Source organism: Platichthys flesus, chromosome 22 (assembly GCF_949316205.1).
Source record: "Platichthys flesus chromosome 22, fPlaFle2.1, whole genome shotgun sequence".
Taxonomy (NCBI): Eukaryota; Metazoa; Chordata; class Actinopteri; order Pleuronectiformes; family Pleuronectidae; genus Platichthys; species Platichthys flesus.
In genome coordinates this window covers 11,608,318-11,628,466 of record NC_084966.1, presented here as the reverse complement: position 1 = coordinate 11,628,466, position 20,149 = coordinate 11,608,318, and the positions used below count along the sequence as shown (strand labels likewise).

Here is a 20,149-nt window from a genome sequence, read left to right as displayed (position 1 = left end):
ATCCCACAAGTGACCGGACACACAGCACCTAACTTTTAAAAGCAGATTTTACAGATTAAGCAAAGGTACCAGAGTGATTGTTTCTGACTACATTACTATCTTATGATAGTTTGTAAGATGTTTAACCAATAGCTCTCTTTACTTCTCACCCTATATTTGCAGAATGACAAATGTAAAGAGCGTTAAAATTGCATTAAATCTGTTCTACCCACACTAGTTTCTATTTCATTGGGAAGATAGTATGTGTTGTTTTTGCATTCATACCGTCCATCATGAGAGATGTATGCCATGGATCCATGAACCTTAGACGTACTGAAATTTGAAGTGTGTATCTTTTATATTTAAACTTCCATATGAGTGATGGTTTCCTCACCAGGTGACACAAACATCTGACACAGAATGAACCATACCAATGAATACATATTGAATGCTAGTGGCCTGCAGAGGGTGGTGAAAACTGCCCAACACATCACTGGTTCCTCACTCCCCACCATTGAGGCTGTCCAGAGCAAGAGATGTCTGCGAGGGCTCGCAGCATTGTCAAGGGCAGCTCACAACCCAGCCACAGACTGTTTGCCCACCTCCCTTCTGGGAGACGCTACAGGGTCCTCCGTTCCCGGACCAGCAGGTCCAGGAACAGCTTCATCCCTGTGGCTGTCACCCTGCTAAACTCTGCACCACAGTAAAAGCAGCTGCCCCGCACCACACACAGCTCCTCCAGTGACTATACTTCCCTCCTCCACCCTGGCTTGGACTGCCACCCACCGTCCTCCAACCATTAAACATTTGCACTAGACTGCTACTTATTTTTTTTGTTTACTACTGTATAATCCCACCAATAGTGTATTCATATTCATATATATTGATCTTGCTCATAGTATATTCATCGTTCTTATATAATAAAATACCTCTTAACACTGCTCTATTCCATATATATTTATTACTGTACATATCTTATGTATTTACAAATTTTACTTCACATTTTCCGTTTTTTTAAATTTGCACATTACTCTGCACTTTTACTGCCTTTATTGCACTTCTGGTTATATATAAGCACTTCTACTGTGCAATGAGATTAAAGTTGAATCTAATATAATCTAAAAATGACTTGTGCGTGTGCTTTAAATTGATGGGTGATATGAGGAGTTTTGTTCTTCAGAGGTGAGTGTGTGGCTCTTAAAAGAGCCTTTGTGTCGTTGGTTTCCAGCAGCTTTGCTTTACTTGGACTTGGGGGCCTTCTCGGTCTTCTTGGGCAGAAGAACAGCCTGGATGTTGGGCAGCACGCCGCCCTGAGCGATGGTCACTCCGCCCAGGAGTTTGTTGAGCTCCTCGTCGTTGCGGACGGCCAGCTGCAGGTGGCGGGGGATGATACGGCTCTTCTTGTTGTCGCGGGCGGCGTTTCCAGCCAGCTCCAGGATCTCAGCGGTGAGGTACTCCAGCACAGCCGCCAGGTAGACGGGGGCGCCGGCACCAACGCGATGTGCGTAGTTGCCTTTACGCAGCAGTCTGTGAACACGACCGACGGGGAACTGGAGCCCAGCGCGGGAAGAGCGAGTCTTTGCCTTCGCTCTGGCCTTTCCGCCGGTTTTGCCTCTGCCTGACATTATGGATGGAGATTGTTTCCTAACACACGTCAAAAGAAACTGCGGTGGAGAGCATGATCACTCCCCTATATATACGCGGATCGCGCGGGACGGTTCATGCCAGACCAACCAGAATAGAAGCCTCTAGCAGAGCAGCGGGGGATGGTCGACACTTTTGTCGAACAAGCAGACAGTACCCGAGGAGGAGCCTATCCCCGATCTGAAGCAGCGTCACCAATTCAGGGCTGGCTTCGCGGTTTAAAAGCAGAGTGTCTCTCTACAGCTTCACTCTTTCTCCCGATCGCAGAGAAAAGCAACAAAATGGCAAGAACCAAGCAGACCGCCCGTAAATCCACCGGAGGCAAAGCCCCCAGGAAGCAGCTGGCCACCAAGGCTGCGCGTAAGAGCGCCCCGGCCACCGGCGGCGTGAAGAAGCCTCACCGTTACAGGCCCGGCACCGTGGCTCTGAGAGAGATCCGTCGCTACCAGAAATCGACGGAGCTGCTGATCCGCAAGCTGCCCTTCCAGCGCCTGGTGAGAGAAATCGCTCAGGACTTCAAGACCGACCTGCGCTTCCAGAGCTCCGCTGTCATGGCTCTGCAGGAGGCCAGCGAGGCCTACCTGGTCGGCCTGTTTGAGGACACCAACCTGTGCGCCATCCACGCCAAGAGGGTTACCATCATGCCCAAGGACATCCAGCTGGCCCGCCGCATCCGCGGAGAGAGAGCTTAAACTGCTGCTGCTCCACTGACCATAACAACGGCTCTTTTAAGAGCCACTTCACTGTACTCAAGACAAAACTCCTTTGTTGCCCTGCTCGTTATAGACCGTTAATACATATAATACACTAAAGAATTGACTTCAGAGTTCAAAGTTCATATCACCATTGAAGTATAATAAATGAATTACTTTCTGTAAAGTAACTAAAGTATGTTAAAGGATATCTTTCAACAGATTTAAATATGTATCTATTCTAGTTTTACAACATTAACTGAACAGCAAAAAGAGAGTAGCATTTCATAATACTACATGAAGACAAGTTTACAGTAAAATATTTGTTACATTATTAGCTCTGCAAATAATACACGTTGGAAAGTATGCAAGCTAAGACCTGGCCTGCTATAAATCTAATCATTAATATTGCTACTTCACTTCACCTTAATCCAAACCATGGTCAGAGCTGCAATGAAATAAAGTATTTATTTGAAATGAGATGACCTAGCCTTTTCTGAGAAACCGATCTACTCGGTACAAACATTTATTAAACAGCACAAGTTATTTAAAATGTTGTCCCTGGTAAAACACTCCAACTGTTTGGAAAGACAAACGTCCCCCAGGGATTGGAGCTCATATACACAGCCGTGAACATAATTGTTAAGATTAAGATTCATTTATTTACTAGTCCCAAACACATGCACAGACATACAAAGGCACACTCATGCAGGTAGGGAAATTTAATCTTTGCCCTTGACAGAGCACTGAGTGAACATGTGTGGCGCTCGGGGAGCAGATGTTGGGGGAGTAAGGTGCCTTTGTTAAGGGGCACTAGACAGGGTAGGGAGACTCTTGGATTTTTGGACAGATCAATCCAGGTGCGTCTTTTTGTTGTCTCTCCGTGGAGTCGACCCAGAGACCTTCTCTGCCCATAATCCAAGTTTCTGCCACTAGACCACCGCCTCTCCCCGTTGTAACAGTTGCAGTACAGTCATTCATCAACAGGACATTTATACCCCACTGATATAGACTCGGAGGGAAAAGATGAAGTACTACTGAATGCTGTAAAGACATGTCACTAGTATCAGGCTGCTATCCTCTCACTGCAATTACATTCGCATTGATGCATCTTACAAACAGAAACATTGATTTCCAAGGAAACCATATCATTGTCCTTTCCCCACTCATTTCTCTCCTAAAAAAGCTCAAAAGCACCACAGCTCCACCAAAACCCGTTTCCCAGCTGCTTCAAATGTTTGTTCAGAAAAACTGGGTGAAAAAAAGCACCTACTGATGATCCCTTCGTAATAAAATCAAGTAATTGTGCAGGCAGCAAACACTCTGCTGAAGGCCGAGGCTCCTGGTGAAGTTGAGCCAGACTTCCTATCAGAGTCAATATTCACTTCAAGCAAGGATTAAATTAATATTGTGGCACATTTCTCTCATTTCACGCAAAAAGTCAACAGGTTGTATCATTTAGTTTGTAGAATATGTTTTTTGCTTTACTGGAATATGCTTTGTCTCTGCTGTCTGATGTAGTAAATACCAACTTTGGCTTTTCACATTAACACTAGGAGAGATGTTTGTGTATTTTATTTTCATCATTATTTGTATAAAATAATCATTAAAACATGAAAAATGTTTTTGAAAAACTATTTGTCTGGTGAGTGTTAGATCTCAGTCAACCTGTCCATGTGTTACCAAACAAATATTCATATTAAAAATGAAGGCTTTAGTGTCAACAAACACACTGTTTCCAGAATGTACACACTTGTGAAGTATTTGAAAGTGTTTTTGTAGATTGCTGTGGGTAAATAGTAGCATGTCAAAATATTATTTTAACCATTCAAAAATACCTTATTAATGTAGTACTTCATGAAAAACTTGAAATTTACCATTAAATTGCATTTTTTTCTGTCATCATTTATTTAAAATGATACTTATTACAATTTGAGGATAACAGGAGGGCTAAGGGAGAAAAAATATTTGTTTGACCACTGTTTTACACTCAATACTCACAGAGTTGTAAGCACACAAGGTATATTTGTCAAGATTGATAATACTGTAAACTACTTTAGAGAATGAATTCCTCTGACCTTCAGGTCACAGCCATGTCTCGGCAACCACACATGACTGTGTTGTTCCTCAATGTCCTCTGACTTTGAGGAACAATGACTTCATACGCTTCTTTAACTATTCCAATTATAACCACCAGGGGGGAAAAAGCACCTCATGAACAACCCAGATCACTGATTTGAGAAAGGACAACACGCCCTGCAGTGGAAAACTGCAATTGGATTTAAAAACAATTATTTTCAAATGTAGAGATTATGCAGGATATCTCTCTTCAATTGTATTAACAATGTTATATTATCAGTTAAAAGTGGCTGTTTAAATATTGATGGACATCTCGGTAGAGTCAGGACAGTTTGTCTCTATAGAGAAAGTGTGTGGCTCTTAAAAGAGCCGTTGGTTTGAGGTCTCCGCAGAGTGGTTTACTTGGAACTGGTGTATTTGGTCACGGCCTTGGTGCCCTCAGACACGGCGTGTTTAGCCAGCTCCCCGGGCAGCAGCAGGCGGACGGCGGTCTGAATCTCCCTGGAGGTGATGGTGGAGCGCTTGTTGTAATGAGCCAGACGAGAGGCCTCACCGGCGATGCGCTCGAAGATGTCGCTCACGAAGGAGTTCATGATGCCCATGGCCTTGGAGGAGATCCCAGTGTCGGGGTGGACCTGCTTCAGCACCTTGTACACGTAGATGGCGTAGCTCTCCTTCCTGGACTTTCTCCTCTTCTTTCCGCCCTTACCGGGGGCCTTCGCCACCGCTTTCTTGGAGCCCTTCTTGGGCGCGGGCTTCGCTACGTCAGGCATTGTCACGAGATTTTTTCGTTCAAATGAATACAGACGTTGCTGGCCAGGCTGTATTTGAACATATCACATGTAAATCATTGTGTGCCGTTCCCTCTCTGTCATTGGCTGAATTTGGAGTGCCAGTGTAACAGCACGGGGGAGTGTCTCCATGTTCATGAGGCCATTATTCTGCTGCCGACAGAGGTTGAACTGTTCAGCTCAACTGGAACATTTGGGGTGTTGAGAACTTTAAGATGTCCCTGAAACTTATTAGGATTTATGTTAGTATCACATAAGTATCATTAAAAACAATCTAAACCAAAGCAACCTGATAAATGCACAGCTCTAAATGATAGAATATGTGGGAAATATGTAGCCCTGACACGGTGACTTTTGGTGACTTTTGGTCTAAAGGTCACAGTGAAACACACAGTCAGTTCAACTTCAGGTTCATCGACCTGTCCATTTAGGAAGCCCAAGTGATTGTGAATGAATTTCACCGGTTTTGGTGCAAATGAAAGTGACAATAAGTGCAATAAAGAGGCAAAGGCAAGACCACAACAGAAAGGGAACAGTTTTATACGTGCTGGCCATTGACATTGGCTCTCTCCTCATCCTTCCCGACTGAATCTTCTGAAGTTTCGTGCTCTGCTAGTGTCCGTGTCACTACCTGTAGCATGAGGCGGTGCCTGAAGTACTTTCAGGTAGCAGAGATAATCTAGCTCCTCCAGGATAGAACATCCAAACGTGCAGGAGCAAGAAGGTTTGTTGTGTGCCGTAGAAGAGCATCAACCCATCAGCAGAACCGGTATCGTCTCCTTTGTGCGTGGAAAATATACAGGTGTAGCTGGCCACTGGGGAACCGCCCTGCCAAAGAAAAGAAGGGAAAAAGATGATTGTGATAAATTTGGCACGTGTTTATTATAATCGTCATTATTTGTAAATTATTAAATTAGACAAATTCTATAGAAACGTGGTCCTGCCTGCTGCCTCTGAATAGTATAGTCCAATTAGCTTCAACGTCACGACCTGTTTAATAGAGTACAGGGAGATTTCAGCCGGTTAAAAGTCGCCAACATCACTCTGATAGACTTTCATAATAACACGTTGTCTTTCAAAGTGCAGACACTGCAATCCCAGACAGCACACACTCACAGAGGCCCTGGGGGCCCCACTTACTCGCTCAGAACAACACAGTGATACGTGAGGAGCGTTACGTAATGTAACATGATGAATTTATTTAACTTGGCCAACATTTCTATTTTCTTGTCTCGCCACTCTCCCCACGTGCTTGACTGAAAGATGGAATGAGTAATGTCCACTTCACTTCCTTAAATTGTGGTCAGATTGTTGTTTATTTTATAGTTATGCTGTTACAGGGGGTGACTCATTTTCACCTACGCCTCAACATCCGTTCAAAGCAACAAACTGGTGAGGTGCAGCACCTAATCAAACAGCTCTGTCCCTGGTCCTTTTTAATTACACTCTGATATTTAACTTAGTGTTCAACTGATCAAGTTGATGCAGCTACAGAGCTCATTTTCAAAACTCAGAACAGATCAGAATCGGCAATAAAACAGGAGAAGCTGAGCTACTGGAAAACAAAGCTTCTGACAGGACATGTAGGAGAGTTCAACTGGTAGTGGACGTTGTTCCAGTTCACATATCTGGAGAGCAGTTCTATCTGTTGGCTGCCTGGTGTTACTACAGTATATATACACACACACATATATGTGTATAAAGAGATAACAGTTTAATATAAACTGTTTTTAAGGGTCACTTCAACGTTTAGAAATTAAAGAGGAAACTACGATTAGTAATTGTTATGTGATGTTTTGATATTAAATAACTTTGAAATCTTGACATTGTAAGACATCTACTCGGAGAACGACTTGTTGTTGAGCAGAGGATGTGAGCTCTCATTGACTCGGTGTGTGGCTCTTAAAAGAGCCGTTGTGTTGTTGAGCTGTTGGAAAGTGAGTTTATCCGCCGAAGCCGTAGAGAGTGCGGCCCTGTCTCTTCAGAGCATACACCACGTCCATGGCGGTGACGGTCTTCCTCTTGGCGTGCTCGGTGTAGGTGACAGCATCGCGGATCACGTTCTCCAGGAAAACCTTCAACACGCCGCGGGTCTCCTCGTAGATCAGACCGGAGATACGCTTCACTCCGCCACGGCGAGCCAGGCGGCGGATGGCGGGCTTGGTAATGCCCTGGATGTTATCACGGAGAACTTTGCGGTGACGCTTTGCGCCTCCTTTACCGAGCCCCTTTCCTCCCTTTCCTCGTCCAGACATCTTTCTTCAGTAAGATGAGATCTAGTCAATGCACTGCTACGCGAAAACACAGCTAGTCATAGCCAGAATGAGGACCTATTAGAAGACAGAGGCAGCCGTCTTCCTCCTCTGTGGATTCTCATGGCCGCTGATAAATACGTCTATGGTGCGCTAGCGCCTCCACAGGTGTGGATGTAGGACGGCAGATATTAAAGTCTGACACTTTCTCAGTTTTGTGTAGCAGTAGGACTGTAGCACGTTTCCATCAAGTAGGAATAGTGCCGGTGAAAAAGGCTTGGTTAGAAATAAGAGTATCATTAGGACTGATTGTGGAAGTACTTGGTCAAAGTATGAATATTGAGCAGCCTTGAATGAAAAACAATGGTCACACAAAGACTCAGCTCACGATGTCTCACTTAGCCCTCCTGTTAGCCTCACATTTAAATAGTTTATACTTTGAGTCCTTTGGACCCCAGCTATTAAAACCCTCCATAACATTATTGGAATAAAAATTGTAACCTAAGTGACCAAGTATGTAACCAAGTATGGTTTGTGTGTTTGTTAACTACTTAAATAGCTTTTAATCTAAAACACAACCCCCAACCAAACGTGTTAGTGCAGTGTCCAGCAGTGTAAGCACTTGATGCTTGTGTGGAACTGTTTTTGAAAGTGTTATGGACATTTATTATAAGTCCGGGCTGACAGTGTGACTATGTTCACCTTTCATTTTGCATCATTGGATACTGACCAGTTTTAAAAGCACCTCATGTATGCTTGAAAGTGTTGTTGATTACAATCTGACATTCTGCTGGATTCTGTTTTATTATATTCATCTGGTTTTGTTTGCAGATATGGACATTGAATAAAATGGTAATGGTTATGTGGGGGCATCCTTAACATTGTATTTTCATCCCCCGTAACCTGTAGCCGTCCACAACGACGGGGAGCTTGTCAACATGTTGGTTTATCCCGAATATGAGAAGAGCCGGTCTGGTCTAATTTCAACAAGTATTTACTAATATGACGCCTTGTGAGTCTTCAGTAAGCATGCACCATCTCCAGACAAAACAACGCCTTGCCTATCTGCCCTCCTGAAGCTGGGCCAGCTGCACGAACTCTGTGTGGAAGCTAAGGGAGGTATGCTTTAATATAAAAAGTTAAGTATGAGAACAAGTAAAAGTACAGCGTAATGAATGTCACAGATTCAAAGTTCTCACAGTAGGCCTTATTAGACAGCTGCAAGTTTGAACAGCGATGTGACGCACACACATTTGAACCAGCTTCCACATTAACACTAAGCAGCAAAGGTTACTAAAAGTCACCGTGTGAGGGCTACATATTTCCCACATATTCTTCCCAAACTGCCCCTACCCCCACCCCCGTCTAACAAACTGCTTTTGTTTAAAGTTGACTTTCAGAGCCATCTCCACAGACACGCACACATGCATAGTATGGATTTCAGTCTTAACAAGCTCAACAAACTTCTGGGCAGAGTGACCATCTCTCAAATTTGTCTTTGCTATCGTACCTTTGATTCATGATTTAAAAACGATGAGATCAACAACAACACTGTTATTTTGGTTATGCCATGGGCTTGGATGGGGTTGAGTGAAGGTTTTTTTTTTTTTTTTAATCATTGTTAGCATTTAAAGCATTATGTGTAATAGTGTTTTTATATAAAGTAATATGTAATTAAAGTCTGTTTGAATGGTTAAAATGACATGTTTACATTCTACAATGTACACAAACACTTTCACATACTGCACACTTGTGTACATTCTGGATAAACACAGAGTTTGTTGACACTAAGGCCTTAAATTGTAATATGAATGTGTTATTGGCTATAACAGTCTGAGAAGACTTGATCTTTAGACCAGTAGGTAACATATTGACAGGTTAACAGAGAGTTCTCACACACGGGTCAAATCGTTTTTCAGAAACGTTTGTCATGTTTAAATGATTATTTTACACAAATAATTATGATCATAATATACAAAAACATGTATCCCAGTGTTACTATGATGAGCAAAAGTTTGTATTTACTAAGTAGAGAAATTCTCAAACTAATTTACAGCTTAAACATTTTCTGGAAATTAAATGATGTAACCTGTTTACTTTTGGTGTTAAATGAGAGAAATGTGCCCCAATATTAATTTAATCCTTGCTTGAGGTGAATATTGACAAATTCAACATGGATATGAAATGTAGCCCTACTTCTATAATGACTCTCAAGCTTCCTCAGGATGAAAAATTCACGGCTCTGATAGGAAGTCTGGCTCAACTTCACCAGGAGCCTCGGCCATCAGCGGTGTGTTTGCTGCCTGCACAATTACTTGACTTTATTACTAAGAGATCCTCAACAGGTGCTTGTTTTCACTCGGTGTCTCTGAACAAACATGTGGAGCAGCTAGGAAACGGGTTTTGGTGGAGCTGTGGTGCTTTTGAACTCATTTTAGGAGAGAAACTAGTGGGAAAAGCCGCTGAGCAGCGCTGCTCACCGCGGTGAACGGGTCGTGTTCGGGGGCTCCACCGACCAAATGCAGAGAGCATCAGAGCTCTTCATGACTTCAACATGAAGACAAATAAGTCCGCTACCTGCTTCCTCACTGTCAGCCTCCAGCACCGCTCACCCACTGAGTTTTTACTCGTTTATCAGTGAAGAGAAAACACAAGTGTCTGTGCGTTCACACTGTACACGGGAGCCACGGCTCGATTGAGTCTCCACGGTTCTCATGGTGTGTTCAAGTACCGCCTCCCGATCAGGACTCTTCATCAGTCCTGTAACTCACTCCGTTAGTTCGTCGTTGATCTAAACGCAAAGAGAAAGATGGCAGAAGCCGCTCCAGCTCCAGCACCAGCCGCCGCCAAGGTTAAAGCGGCCAAGAAGAAGGTCGTGAAACCGAAGACCGCCGGCCCCAGCGTCAGTGAGCTCATCGTGAAGGCCGTGTCCGCGTCCAAGGAACGCAGTGGCGCGTCCGTGTCCGCCCTCAAGAAGGCTCTGGCTGCCGGAGGCTACGATGTGGAGAAGAACAATTCCCGCGTCAACACCACCATCAAGAAGCTGGTTGTCAGCGGGACCCTGGTCCAGACCAAGGGAACCGGGGCCACCGGCTCGTTCAAGATGAGCAAGAAAGAGGCAGTGAAGAAGGCCGCTCCCAAAGCCAAGAAGCCCGCCGCCAAGAAACCCGCAGTGGCTAAAAAGCCCAAGTCGGCGGGAGCCATGAAGCCAGCAGCCGCTAAAAAGTCCCCGAAGAAGGCGGCTAAACCAGCAGCGGCCAAGAAGCCCACCAAGAGCCCCAAGAAAATGGCGAAGAGCCCCAAGAAAGTGGCGAAGACTCCCAAGAAGGTGGCGAAGAGCCCCAAGAAGGTGGTGAAAAAGGCGCCTGCTGCCAAGAAGTCCCCCGCGAAGAAGGTCGCCAAACCCAAAGCGAAGAAGACAGCAGCCAAGAAGAAGTGAGCTGTCCTCACTGTGAAACATGTCCATCCTGGTAAAAGGCTCTTTTAAGAGCCACACACGTCTTTCCACAAAGAGCTGTTTCCTCATCATTCATCACCACTGTCCATAAATATGTAGAGACAGAGTTCTTAACTACAGGGAGTCTAGATAGATTGAGCAATATTAGATGTCATCTTACAATGTTCAGATTAAGAAGTTAGTAAATATAAAAACATCAAATATTATAAAACATGGCTTTAAACTCTGTGAAGGAGTAGCCTACTCCTATCTACACACATGCATCATGTAACATGATGTTCAGCAATATCGTCATTACTTCATATACCATACGTTTTAAACATTAGAAATATAATTAGGAAACAGACACTGATTATTCTGCACTTTGTGTAGATTTTTTGTTTTTTTATGAACACCAGAAGAATCTCAATCCTGTAATTCTGAATGCTGAGATGGCGAGCAGAACCCAGACCGTGGATGCAGTGTGGCCAACTGTATGATCCAGATTGAACCTGATCGTTTATCCAGAAGACATCAGACCCCAGTACTGCCCGTCAGGTAGACAGGTAGTACTGAGTTTAGAGACATAAAGACCCGGACCAGAACGGAACCAGTGAATCTTCAAGCACACACTACACTGGGAACTGAATATATACACACACATTGAAAGGACAGTTATTTTATGAGAATACATCATTTATTGTGTTTGTATTATGTTATACTGTTTTATATTGTGATTGTTTGGTTGATTTTTTCAATAAATTGGTAATTTGTTCAACTAGTTCTTTGACATAAACTAGTACTCAATGATAATATATATATATATATATATATATATATATATATATATATTATTGTTGATACTAGATACTAGAACCACTTATCTGGGTCTAGTATTAGAAAAAAGCACTAAATATCGACATCAATTCCTATATATATATATATATATATATATATATATATATATATATATATATATGTATATAATATAAATAATAACAATAACAATAATAAACACATATTTCTTATAATTACCCTGATGGTAATAGGTTATTTCATCTCTTTTATATGTAAGTCAATCTTACGTGCTGTTCTTTCATATTTAGTCAATTGTACCTGTTGCTCCTTTATAAGTAAGTCAAATAATCAAATAGCCTATGGTATCAAAGGAGCCAATTATCTATGTGACATGACAGCATCATAGGATCAAATTATCTAAGGATATGATCTTTGAATTGATTTGAACAGTGTTAGGTAATATATATATTACATATAATTATCAATAATAACAATAATAAAACAAATATTTCACAATCACTCTCACTCCTCCTTTTCTTACTATAGCAGCTCCCCTCATGTTCCCATCTCCATTGTTTGTATACACATCTCCCATCTATTCATTCTGCACTTCTCTCATTTGGATTTCAAATCACTGTGTTCCTTGTAAACATATGTCATAATTACTCATCCTATATATCTGATGTATTTTGTTTTTCAGCCCCCTGGTATTTAATGAAATTAGTGTTAGCATTATTAGTATTCTTGTTTTCAATCTTTATTCTTACTCTTACTTTTCTTATTCATCCTCATTTGCCTCTCTGTGTTCTGTCTTTTCCTTATTGGTGTTACTTTTTCCATTAATTCCATGTCTGTTTCAGATCCTGGCGACATAGACGTTGCCTAGGGATGTTCAGCGATATCGCCAGTACTTTATATACCATACTTTTTAAAGAGTCTGCCTTAGTTGTTATATTTATCGTTTTACCTCGTGTCTTTCCTTGCTAAATAGAAAAGTGACAGCTGCTTAGAAAAATGACAATTCCAGCCTCACATCATGTAACCATACTGTGCTGTAGTAACCTCAGGCAGCCAACAGATGGAGCTGCTCTCCAAATGATGTGAACCTGAGTAAAGTCCACTACCAGAAGAACTCTCTTCCATGTTCTGTCCGAAGCTTTGTTTTCCAGTAGCTCAGCTTCTCCTGCTTTATTGCAGCTACTTGTTTGAGTCATAGAAATGAGCTCTGTAGCTGCATCAACTTGATCAGTGTCTGTCATTAAACTAAAGTATTGGTGAACTGTCATCAGACACTGCAACACCAACAGAGGGAAAGTCACAAAGTTACATTTACTAACAGGGAGTAGAGAGTTTTTCCAGGTGATGTTTTGCTCAGCTTTATGATTTAAACACCAAGTAAATGTTTCAGCTTATAATTAAAATATACTATCTCAAGACCAACATTACAACCTTCGCTCACCTGATGAGGCCACAGCTATTTGAGGTCACTGAAGAAGACTCTGAGAAGTCGTCGAAAGCTCAGCAAACAAGTGGAGGTCTTGGTTGAACTGATCCAGAGTCCTGCTCCTCTGGGGAAAAAGAGTAAACTTCAGTGCTCAACACGTTTATTGAGGAATCCAAACCATTCAGATGGTGACAGAGCTCCATGCACTGTCACACCAGAAGAATCACAGGAGAAAATGTATACAATAATAATAATGATGGCTGAGTTCCATTTAGCTGCTCCACTTCAATGGTCCTGGTGTTGTGAATGCTGGATAACTGTCATGTGTACTGGGGCACTTTAATACAACAGAGGACCTGGTCAATGTTTTGAATGAAAACCTGTCTCATGTGAAACACGTCTATAATCCCACAAGTGACCGGACACACAGCACCTAACTTTTAAAAGCAGATTTTACAGATTAAGCAAAGGTACCAGAGTGATTGTTTCTGACTACATTACTATCTTATGATAGTTTGTAAGATGTTTAACCAATAGCTCTCTTTACTTCTCACCCTATATTTGCAGAATGACAAATGTAAAGAGCGTTAAAATTGCATTAAATCTGTTCTACCCACACTAGTTTCTATTTCATTGGGAAGATAGTATGTGTTGTTTTTGCATTCATACCGTCCATCATGAGAGATGTATGCCATGGATCCATGAACCTTAGACGTACTGAAATTTGAAGTGTGTATCTTTTATATTTAAACTTCCATATGAGTGATGGTTTCCTCACCAGGTGACACAAACATCTGACACAGAATGAACCATACCAATGAATACATATTGAATGCTAGTGGCCTGCAGAGGGTGGTGAAAACTGCCCAACACATCACTGGTTCCTCACTCCCCACCATTGAGGCTGTCCAGAGCAAGAGATGTCTGCGAGGGCTCGCAGCATTGTCAAGGGCAGCTCACAACCCAGCCACAGACTGTTTGCCCACCTCCCTTCTGGGAGACGCTACAGGGTCCTCCGTTCCCGGACCAGCAGGTCCAGGAACAGCTTCATCCCTGTGGCTGTCACCCTGCTAAACTCTGCACCACAGTAAAAGCAGCTGCCCCGCACCACACACAGCTCCTCCAGTGACTATACTTCCCTCCTCCACCCTGGCTTGGACTGCCACCCACCGTCCTCCAACCATTAAACATTTGCACTAGACTGCTACTTATTTTTTTTGTTTACTACTGTATAATCCCACCAATAGTGTATTCATATTCATATATATTGATCTTGCTCATAGTATATTCATCGTTCTTATATAATAAAATACCTCTTAACACTGCTCTATTCCATATATATTTATTACTGTACATATCTTATGTATTTACAAATTTTACTTCACATTTTCCGTTTTTTTAAATTTGCACATTACTCTGCACTTTTACTGCCTTTATTGCACTTCTGGTTATATATAAGCACTTCTACTGTGCAATGAGATTAAAGTTGAATCTAATATAATCTAAAAATGACTTGTGCGTGTGCTTTAAATTGATGGGTGATATGAGGAGTTTTGTTCTTCAGAGGTGAGTGTGTGGCTCTTAAAAGAGCCTTTGTGTCGTTGGTTTCCAGCAGCTTTGCTTTACTTGGACTTGGGGGCCTTCTCGGTCTTCTTGGGCAGAAGAACAGCCTGGATGTTGGGCAGCACGCCGCCCTGAGCGATGGTCACTCCGCCCAGGAGTTTGTTGAGCTCCTCGTCGTTGCGGACGGCCAGCTGCAGGTGGCGGGGGATGATACGGCTCTTCTTGTTGTCGCGGGCGGCGTTTCCAGCCAGCTCCAGGATCTCAGCGGTGAGGTACTCCAGCACAGCCGCCAGGTAGACGGGGGCGCCGGCACCAACGCGATGTGCGTAGTTGCCTTTACGCAGCAGTCTGTGAACACGACCGACGGGGAACTGGAGCCCAGCGCGGGAAGAGCGAGTCTTTGCCTTCGCTCTGGCCTTTCCGCCAGTTTTGCCTCTGCCTGACATTATGGATGGAGATTGTTTCCTAACACACGTCAAAAGAAACTGCGGTGGAGAGCATGATCACTCCCCTATATATACGCGGATCGCGCGGGACGGTTCATGCCAGACCAACCAGAATAGAAGCCTCTAGCAGAGCAGCGGGGGATGGTCGACACTTTTGTCGAACAAGCAGACAGTACCCGAGGAGGAGCCTATCCCCGATCTGAAGCAGCGTCACCAATTCAGGGCTGGCTTCGCGGTTTAAAAGCAGAGTGTCTCTCTACAGCTTCACTCTTTCTCCCGATCGCAGAGAAAAGCAACAAAATGGCAAGAACCAAGCAGACCGCCCGTAAATCCACCGGAGGCAAAGCCCCCAGGAAGCAGCTGGCCACCAAGGCTGCGCGTAAGAGCGCCCCGGCCACCGGCGGCGTGAAGAAGCCTCACCGTTACAGGCCCGGCACCGTGGCTCTGAGAGAGATCCGTCGCTACCAGAAATCGACGGAGCTGCTGATCCGCAAGCTGCCCTTCCAGCGCCTGGTGAGAGAAATCGCTCAGGACTTCAAGACCGACCTGCGCTTCCAGAGCTCCGCTGTCATGGCTCTGCAGGAGGCCAGCGAGGCCTACCTGGTCGGCCTGTTTGAGGACACCAACCTGTGCGCCATCCACGCCAAGAGGGTTACCATCATGCCCAAGGACATCCAGCTGGCCCGCCGCATCCGCGGAGAGAGAGCTTAAACTGCTGCTGCTCCACTGACCATAACAACGGCTCTTTTAAGAGCCACTTCACTGTACTCAAGACAAAACTCCTTTGTTGCCCTGCTCGTTATAGACCGTTAATACATATAATACACTAAAGAATTGACTTCAGAGTTCAAAGTTCATATCACCATTGAAGTATAATAAATGAATTACTTTCTGTAAAGTAACTAAAGTATGTTAAAGGATATCTTTCAACATATTTAAATATGTATCTATTCTAGTTTTACAACATTAACTGAACAGCAAAAAGAGAGTAGCATTTCATAATACTACATGAAGACAAGTTTACAGTAAAATATTTGTTACATTATTAGCTCTGCAAATAATACACGTTGGAAAGTATGCAAGCTAAGACCTGGCCTGCTATAAATCTAATCATTAATATTGCTACTTCACTTCACCTTAATCCAAACCATGGTCAGAGCTGCAATGAAATAAAGTATTTATTTGAAATGAGATGACCTAGCCTTTTCTGAGAAACCGATCTACTCGGTACAAACATTTATTAAACAGCACAAGTTATTTAAAATGTTGTCCCTGGTAAAACACTCCAACTGTTTGGAAAGACAAACGTCCCCCAGGGATTGGAGCTCATATACACAGCCGTGAACATAATTGTTAAGATTAAGATTCATTTATTTACTAGTCCCAAACACATGCACAGACATACAAAGGCACACTCATGCAGGTAGGGAAATTTAATCTTTGCCCTTGACAGAGCACTGAGTGAACATGTGTGGCGCTCGGGGAGCAGATGTTGGGGGAGTAAGGTGCCTTTGTTAAGGGGCACTAGACAGGGTAGGGAGACTCTTGGATTTTTGGACAGATCAATCCAGGTGCGTCTTTTTGTTGTCTCTCCGTGGAGTCGACCCAGAGACCTTCTCTGCCCATAATCCAAGTTTCTGCCACTAGACCACCGCCTCTCCCCGTTGTAACAGTTGCAGTACAGTCATTCATCAACAGGACATTTATACCCCACTGATATAGACTCGGAGGGAAAAGATGAAGTACTACTGAATGCTGTAAAGACATGTCACTAGTATCAGGCTGCTATCCTCTCACTGCAATTACATTCGCATTGATGCATCTTACAAACAGAAACATTGATTTCCAAGGAAACCATATCATTGTCCTTTCCCCACTCATTTCTCTCCTAAAAAAGTTCAAAAGCACCACAGCTCCACCAAAACCCGTTTCCCAGCTGCTTCAAATGTTTGTTCAGAAAAACTGGGTGAAAAAAAGCACCTACTGATGATCCCTTCGTAATAAAATCAAGTAATTGTGCAGGCAGCAAACACTCTGCTGAAGGCCGAGGCTCCTGGTGAAGTTGAGCCAGACTTCCTATCAGAGTCAATATTCACTTCAAGCAAGGATTAAATTAATATTGTGGCACATTTCTCTCATTTCACGCAAAAAGTCAACAGGTTGTATCATTTAGTTTGTAGAATATGTTTTTTGCTTTACTGGAATATGCTTTGTCTCTGCTGTCTGATGTAGTAAATACCAACTTTGGCTTTTCACATTAACACTAGGAGAGATGTTTGTGTATTTTATTTTCATCATTATTTGTATAAAATAATCATTAAAACATGAAAAATGTTTTTGAAAAACTATTTGTCTGGTGAGTGTTAGATCTCAGTCAACCTGTCCATGTGTTACCAAACAAATATTCATATTAAAAATGAAGGCTTTAGTGTCAACAAACACACTGTTTCCAGAATGTACACACTTGTGAAGTATTTGAAAGTGTTTTTGTAGATTGCTGTGGGTAAATAGTAGCATGTCAAAATATTATTTTAACCATTCAAAAATACCTTATTAATGTAGTACTTCATGAAAAACTTGAAATTTACCATTAAATTGCATTTTTTTCTGTCATCATTTATTTAAAATGATACTTATTACAATTTGAGGATAACAGGAGGGCTAAGGGAGAAAAAATATTTGTTTGACCACTGTTTTACACTCAATACTCACAGAGTAGTAAGCACACAAGGTATATTTGTCAAGATTGATAATACTGTAAACTACTTTAGAGAATGAATTCCTCTGACCTTCAGGTCACAGCCATGTCTCGGCAACCACACATGACTGTGTTGTTCCTCAATGTCCTCTGACTTTGAGGAACAATGACTTCATACGCTTCTTTAACTATTCCAATTATAACCACCAGGGGGGAAAAAGCACCTCATGAACAACCCAGATCACTGATTTGAGAAAGGACAACACGCCCTGCAGTGGAAAACTGCAATTGGATTTAAAAACAATTATTTTCAAATGTAGAGATTATGCAGGATATCTCTCTTCAATTGTATTAACAATGTTATATTATCAGTTAAAAGTGGCTGTTTAAATATTGATGGACATCTCGGTAGAGTCAGGACAGTTTGTCTCTATAGAGAAAGTGTGTGGCTCTTAAAAGAGCCGTTGGTTTGAGGTCTCCGCAGAGTGGTTTACTTGGAACTGGTGTATTTGGTCACGGCCTTGGTGCCCTCAGACACGGCGTGTTTAGCCAGCTCCCCGGGCAGCAGCAGGCGGACGGCGGTCTGAATCTCCCTGGAGGTGATGGTGGAGCGCTTGTTGTAATGAGCCAGACGAGAGGCCTCACCGGCGATGCGCTCGAAGATGTCGCTCACGAAGGAGTTCATGATGCCCATGGCCTTGGAGGAGATCCCAGTGTCGGGGTGGACCTGCTTCAGCACCTTGTACACGTAGATGGCGTAGCTCTCCTTCCTGGACTTTCTCCTCTTCTTTCCGCCCTTACCGGGGGCCTTCGCCACCGCTTTCTTGGAGCCCTTCTTGGGCGCGGGCTTCGCTACGTCAGGCATTGTCACGAGATTTTTTCGTTCAAATGAATACAGACGTTGCTGGCCAGGCTGTATTTGAACATATCACATGTAAATCATTGTGTGCCGTTCCCTCTCTGTCATTGGCTGAATGTGGAGTGCCAGTGTAACAGCACGGGGGAGTGTCTCCATGTTCATGAGGCCATTATTCTGCTGCCGACAGAGGTTGAACTGTTCAGCTCAACTGGAACATTTGGGGTGTTGAGAACTTTAAGATGTCCCTGAAACTTATTAGGATTTATGTTAGTATCACATAAGTATCATTAAAAACAATCTAAACCAAAGCAACCTGATAAATGCACAGCTCTAAATGATAGAATATGTGGGAAATATGTAGCCCTGACACGGTGACTTTTGGTGACTTTTGGTCTAAAGGTCACAGTGAAACACACAGTCAGTTCAACTTCAGGTTCATCGACCTGTCCATTTAGGAAGCCCAAGTGATTGTGAATGAATTTCACCGGTTTTGGTGCAAATGAAAGTGACAATAAGTGCAATAAAGAGGCAAAGGCAAGACCACAACAGAAAGGGAACAGTTTTATACGTGCTGGCCATTGACATTGGCTCTCTTCTCATCCTTCCCGACTGAATCTTCTGAAGTTTCGTGCTCTGCTAGTGTCCGTGTCACTACCTGTAGCATGAGGTGGTGCCTGAAGTACTTTCAGGTAGCAGAGATAATCTAGCTCCTCCAGGATAGAACATCCAAACGTGCAGGAGCAAGAAGGTTTGTTGTGTGCCGTAGAAGAGCATCAACCCATCAGCAGAACCGGTATCGTCTCCTTTGTGCGTGGAAAATATACAGGTGTAGCTGGCCACTGGGGAACCGCCCTGCCAAAGAAAAGAAGGGAAAAAGATGATTGTGATAAATTTGGCACGTGTTTATTATAATCGTCATTATTTGTAAATTATTAAATTAGACAAATTCTATAGAAACGTGGTCCTGCCTGCTGCCTCTGAATAGTATAGTCCAATTAGCTTCAACGTCACGACCTGTTTAATAGAGTACAGGGAGATTTCAGCCGGTTAAAAGTCGCCAACATCACTCTGATAGACTTTCATAATAACACGTTGTCTTTCATAGTGCAGACACTGCAATCCCAGACAGCACACACTCACAGAGGCCCTGGGGGCCCCACTTACTCGCTCAGAACAACACAGTGATACGTGAGGAGCGTTACGTAATGTAACATGATGAATTTATTTAACTTGGCCAACATTTCTATTTTCTTGTCTCGCCACTCTCCCCACGTGCTTGACTGAAAGATGGAATGAGTAATGTCCACTTCACTTCCTTAAATTGTGGTCAGATTGTTGTTTATTTTATAGTTATGCTGTTACAGGGGGTGACTCATTTTCACCTACGCCTCAACATCCGTTCAAAGCAACAAACTGGTGAGGTGCAGCACCTAATCAAACAGCTCTGTCCCTGGTCCTTTTTAATTAC

General features: G+C 43.1%; 6 protein-coding genes across 6 annotated transcripts; 2 read left to right on the top strand and 4 right to left on the bottom strand.

The window, feature by feature from the left end:
• Positions 1–1,217: 1,217 nt before the first annotated feature.
• LOC133933500 (histone H2A-like) lies at positions 1,218–1,604 on the bottom strand. The gene has a single exon (XM_062380631.1). The coding sequence runs from the start codon at positions 1,602–1,604 to the stop codon at positions 1,218–1,220; it is 387 nt and encodes a 128-aa protein (XP_062236615.1).
• A 300-nt stretch (positions 1,605–1,904) lies between these two features.
• LOC133933482 (histone H3) lies at positions 1,905–2,315 on the top strand. The gene has a single exon (XM_062380613.1). The coding sequence runs from the start codon at positions 1,905–1,907 to the stop codon at positions 2,313–2,315; it is 411 nt and encodes a 136-aa protein (XP_062236597.1).
• Positions 2,316–4,350: 2,035 nt separating this feature from the next.
• Positions 4,351–5,167, bottom strand: LOC133933541 (histone H2B-like). Its single transcript, XM_062380675.1, has one exon. It carries the CDS (start codon positions 5,165–5,167, stop codon positions 4,793–4,795), a length of 375 nt encoding a protein of 124 aa, XP_062236659.1. The 3' UTR covers positions 4,351–4,792.
• Positions 5,168–14,737: 9,570 nt separating this feature from the next.
• LOC133933511 (histone H2A-like) lies at positions 14,738–15,124 on the bottom strand. Its single transcript, XM_062380642.1, has one exon. The coding sequence runs from the start codon at positions 15,122–15,124 to the stop codon at positions 14,738–14,740; it is 387 nt and encodes a 128-aa protein (XP_062236626.1).
• A 300-nt stretch (positions 15,125–15,424) lies between these two features.
• LOC133933481 (histone H3) lies at positions 15,425–15,835 on the top strand. Its single transcript, XM_062380612.1, has one exon. The coding sequence runs from the start codon at positions 15,425–15,427 to the stop codon at positions 15,833–15,835; it is 411 nt and encodes a 136-aa protein (XP_062236596.1).
• Positions 15,836–17,800: 1,965 nt separating this feature from the next.
• Positions 17,801–18,687, bottom strand: LOC133933551 (histone H2B-like). Its single transcript, XM_062380684.1, has one exon. It carries the CDS (start codon positions 18,685–18,687, stop codon positions 18,313–18,315), a length of 375 nt encoding a protein of 124 aa, XP_062236668.1. The 3' UTR covers positions 17,801–18,312.
• Between the last annotated feature and the right edge of the window lie 1,462 nt (positions 18,688–20,149).